This window comes from Nicotiana tomentosiformis, chromosome 7, assembly GCF_000390325.3.
Source record: "Nicotiana tomentosiformis chromosome 7, ASM39032v3, whole genome shotgun sequence".
Lineage (NCBI taxonomy): Eukaryota > Viridiplantae > Streptophyta > Magnoliopsida > Solanales > Solanaceae > Nicotiana > Nicotiana tomentosiformis.
In genome coordinates, this window is record NC_090818.1 from 5,537,614 (window position 1) to 5,542,892 (window position 5,279).

Genomic DNA, 5,279 nt, shown 5'->3' on the forward strand with positions numbered 1-5,279 from the left:
ATAAATGCTTTCCTGAAACACGCCCGGGCTGCGCACGGAACTCGAGGAGGGTAAAATGAGATTTTTAAGGCTTCAGATCACAGAATTAGGTTTTAAAAGATACGATGACCTATCGGGTCATCACACTTTTTTTTAGTTAAAACCAAGCCAAACCAATTATGGTCGGATTTTTTTCAACACTAAACCAAATCAAACCAAACTACAATCAAGTTTTTTTCTCGATTTGAATCGGATTATCGGGTTGATGTGGTTTATCGATTTTCTTTGTACACCCCTACATTGCACCTATCCTTCTTTTGTGGGACTATATTGTCCACTACTCCCTCCCGTCAACTTTAATTAATTTTTTAACCTTTTTTTGTGATTTATAATATTTAATTTTTTCAAATATTAAGAAGGAATTAATTTTTTTTCAAAGTTGTTCTTGGAGCAAAGAGTCTGAGAGTATTTGTTATATTCCCAATAAATCAATTAAGATTAACATAATTATTTTTATTATTAATTAATACTAAAAGATGAATTTTTTATTATGCTTAAAAAATAATCAATTAACATGGACAGGCGGGAGTAAGTTATAAAATGACAAAAATCATAAATGTGCGTGCGCAATGAAACAATAAAAGAAGATAGAGTATATACTATCAGTACTGAAAATTACCCAATTTGAGCTTCCTTTGTCTCAATATTACCGCACATTGAAAGTAAGCTGCTATCGGAATTCATCCAAACTAGGGGTGTAATGTGGGCCGGTTAGGATCGGGATCGGTTCAGGATCGCAAGCTCACATGGGCGGTGGGCCTAAACGGTCCTAATCGGATAGGACCGGGACCGTGAGGTGGTGGGCCGGGTAGTGGGCCGGTCTTATAGGGGAGGCCCGCGAGACCGGGACCGTTTAGGACCGGGACCGGCTCAGAAATGGGCCGGTTCAAGCGGTCCTAAACGGGCCCAACGGATAATTTTTAAAATTAAAAAAATTTAATCGTTTGGCCATTTAAAAACTAGCCGTTTGGTCTACCAAAATAGCCGTTGGCTATTTGTAAAATAGCCATTTAACCCCCCAAATTTTGTTTTAACCCCAAACTTTTTATAATTATACTTTTTTCCTATTTTCAACTATAAATACCCCCTCATTCTTTTATTTTTCTCATAAAATCATTAATCTCTCTCAATCTCTCTCTAATATTCTTCTATAATTGCTTACCTAATTGTTACAATTTGTGCAAAATTGTGAAGTTGGTGAATTGAAGTCTTCAAATCTTCAACGATAATTATTTTTCAACAAGTTGTTCGTCAATTCGGTAAACTCGTTTCAACTCTTAAGTTTTAATATTATAGTTTTGTTTGTTTTATTTACTTTGCTTGATTAATTAAGATGGCTTATTCCCTAAAAAAAATGTTTAGTAAAAATAAGGAAAAATTCAAGAGTGGTGAATTTAGTGGCCAATCTGTTCCTCCTCCACTTCCCCGGCTCCCCGGCCTAAACCTGTTATCCGTCCTACACCTACTATTCTTGATAGCGATAATAGTTTATTACAATTTACCGAGAGTCAATTTTGCCATAATATTGCCCCAGTGAACAATTAAACCATGAATATATGAATGCTCTTTATGGTAATCCAACTATTGATGAAAATGATGATGAATATATATATATATATATATATATATATATATACATCTTACTATATACATAGTATATAAGCCATATTCGATAGTATACATCTTACGATATACTATATATACATCTTAATATAGTAAGATGTATATATATATATATAGATATATATATATATATATATATATATATATATATATCTTAAGATGTATATATAGTATATAAATCGAATATTAATGTATAAATCTTAAGATGTATATATAGTAAATCGAATATAGCTTATATATCTTAAGATGTATATATAGTATAGTATAGTATATATATTATAACGCATTGCTTTGAATATCTCTTTACAATATTTTTGTCTTTAAATTTGAATTAAAAAATTTAGGTGACAATTCTATAATATAATTTACTAGGAATTGCCTTAGATATTTTTATTATCATTTTTTTTCTCTAACTTGTATAAAAATAATTTTAAAAATAGAAAGTTTTAGTTGGGCCTACTTGGGCCCGCTTAGGATCGTTTGGGCCCGGGACCGGCCCACTTAACACGGGACCGCTAGTTCGTGATCCCGGTCCCGGACCAGTTCCAATAAGAAGCCCGCGAATCCCGGGACTGCTTAGGACCGGCCCGCCTAGGACTGACCCACTTAGGACCGAATCACTTAGGACCGGGCCCGCAAAACCCAGGACCGGGCCCGGCCCACATACCACCCCAAATCCAAACAATTCTTTAAGATGAAAACTCTTTATTGAGGTGTTGACAAAAAATATATTATACAGATTTGGTGCTGAAAATTTGGCAAGATAATGACATTTAAATCTATGTTGAGGGGTGACACAGACACTAAGCTCAAATATCGAAGTAACAGTTTCAACTTCAACTTTTTGGACACAACGTAAAAGGCAACAAAGATTACATGGAGTTGAGCTTGAAAGTTTGTCTCAACATTTATTGAACATTCAGATAGCTACTTTCATAATTCAACAAATTTTTTGTATGATTGCAAACTCCAAGATTCTGTTCAACTTGACAATTGGTGGTTATAGAGATTCGAGATTTTAAGTTTACGAGTTTGTAAAGCAATATAAGTTAATATATAATAACGAACCAAAGAATACAGTTCAAAACTAAATATTTTTATATATTTAAAGAATATTTTAGTACAAAATCAAGTTCTACATAAAAATTATCGAGTTTACTTGAACCCATAATTTTTAAACTAGATCTGCCCTGCTCCCCTGCATTATTTCCTCATAAAATACAAAGTTACAACCAGTAATTACACCCAGCCTTTCAGTTCTGTGACTTGTTTACTACTGTCATCACTGTAAGTCACCGGCGGCAATGGCACATGTGGTGTTCCTTCCATATACTATGAATAGCCATATAACACCAATAGTACACATTGCTCGACTTTTCGCCTTCTACGGAGGCCTCAAAATCACCATAATTACCACTCCAAAAAATGCTCTCCTTTTTCAATCCTCAGTCGATAAAGACTGTCTCGAATTGGGCAGCGAAATCTCCGTCAAAACGGTTAAATTTCCGGCAGATGAAGTGGACTTACCTGAGGGAGTTGAAAATATTATCGCTAGCCCTTCAATGGAAATAGTTGGCAAAGTATGTTATGGCTTTACGCTGCTCCAAAAACCCATGGAACAGTTAATTCGGCAGCTCAATCCTCAATGCATTGTCTCCGACATGTTTTTTCCTTGGACTGTTGATTTAGCTGAGGAGTTGAAAATTCCGAGGTACTCATTTCAACCTGCGACTTTTATACATCAATGTGCCTGGCATTTTCTTAAGGGATACACACCTCATATGAAAGTGGCTTCGGATTCTGAGCGTTTCTTGATCCCTGGCTTACCTCACGAGATCAAAATGAAACGCTCAGAAATAGAAGATTTCCTTATAGAGGAGACTGATTTCAGTCTGATGGTAAATGAAAACCTAGAAGCTGAGCTTCGTAGCTATGGCATTATTCATAACACTTGTTCTGAGCTCGAACCTGGTTATGCCGAAGTCTATAAAAAAGTTAGAGGGAGAAAAGGTTGGCACATTGGCCCCCTCTCTCTGTTTATCAACAACCTGGAATGCGTAAAAATTTCAAAAGAAATTTCAAACTCCAATTCCTCTACTGACCCTTGGAAAGGTTACAGTGATTGTTTGAATTGGCTGGAAAAACAAGAACACAACTCTGTGCTCTATGTTAACTTTGGGAGCATGGTAAGATTTCCCAATGATCAGCTTAGCGAAATTGCATTAGCATTAGAGGCTGCAAATTGTCCATTTATTTGGGTGGTTAGAGAGCAGGAGAAAAATCAAGAAGACGGCGAGAACGGCCATTTTAATTGGTGGCCTAATGGTTTCAAGGAAAATATTGTAGAAAAGAATAAAATGGGTTTAATTATCCAAGGTTGGGCGCCACAAGTATTAATCTTGAAACATCGCTCAATTGGAGGATTCTTGACTCATTGCGGTTGGAATTCAATACTAGAAGCTTTAACAGTAGGTCTACCATTGATTACATGGCCCTTATTTTCAGAGAATTTTTATAGCGAAAAGCTTTTGGAGCAACTTGGACTTGGAATCGGAGTCGGAGCAGATGTCTGGAACTCGGGGTTTATTGTGTCGAGTCCGGTGGTTTCGAAAGAGAAATTAGAGTTGGCTATCAAGTGTTTGATGTGTGATTCAGAGAAAAGTAGGGAAATTCGACAAAATGCTAAGTTAATGGCAGAAAAGTTGAAGAGTGCCACTGAAGAAGGTGGTTCATCTCATTCACAGCTCATTGCGTTGATTGAGGAAATCAAGAGTAGTTCTTTCAAGAATTTCACTTGAAATGTATCTTCAATGTTATCACTACTTGAAATAAATTTGGCAAAAGTGTCACAATTTGCCTGGTTTTAATTTTCTTTAAGAGTCTATTTGGAAGGACATCTTGTAAACCTGTTTGTTTGATGTAATATAACTATAATGTAATTACATGTGTTCATGTTTGGTTATAACGTATATTTACATAGTTAAATATTTTTTGAAAATAAAATAATTTTAAGTTGGACAAATAATTTAACTTTAATGTGTGATTAATAAAATACTAACAACCAGAGGCGGATCCAGAATTTCTGAAGGATGAGTGAACCACTATCCGACCACCGTTTGATTTGATCCTTTAAAATTTTGCCATGACAACAACTTGACAAGTAAACAACAAACAATATTGTTATTACAAAAACTTTTATCATTCCATAGATAAATTCCTCAATTGTACCACGTATTATACTTGCTATTTCGCTTATTTACTCTGTCTCACACCTGTTTATTTCTACTGTATCTGTTTTATTGGACCACTAGTAAGTGTTGATGTCGACCCATCGTCACTACTTCTCTAGGGTTAGGCTAGATACTTACTGGGTACGCGTTGATTTACGTACTCATGCTACACTTGCTGCACTTTTCATGCAGGTACATATATGTCTGGTGGTCTTTTGGGCACAGAGGCGCGGCTATTGCAGGGACTTTACCATGAGCAGCATTTCATGTTACGATTTGCAGCCTGCAGAGTCTCCATCAGAGTTATTTAAATTCTCCTGTCTAATTTGTATTCCAGACATCGGTTGTATTTTATTATATTTTCTAGTTGATGTTCATGCACTTGTG

The 5,279-nt window shown here is 35.6% G+C and overlaps 1 protein-coding gene across 1 annotated transcript; it reads left to right on the forward strand.

The window, feature by feature from the left end:
• Nucleotides 1-2,818: 2,818 nt before the first annotated feature.
• On the forward strand, nucleotides 2,819-4,567 carry LOC104089141 (nuatigenin 3-beta-glucosyltransferase-like). The gene has a single exon (XM_009593979.4). The coding sequence runs from the start codon at nucleotides 2,967-2,969 to the stop codon at nucleotides 4,458-4,460; it is 1,494 nt and encodes a 497-aa protein (XP_009592274.1). The 5' UTR covers nucleotides 2,819-2,966; the 3' UTR covers nucleotides 4,461-4,567.
• The last annotated feature ends 712 nt before the right edge of the window (nucleotides 4,568-5,279 follow it).

Bases quoted from the DNA above. Each gene is read 5' to 3' on its own strand.
- LOC104089141 (XM_009593979.4), top strand. From the start codon at position 2,967: ATGGCACATGTGGTGTTCCTTCCATATACTATGAATAGCCATATAACA.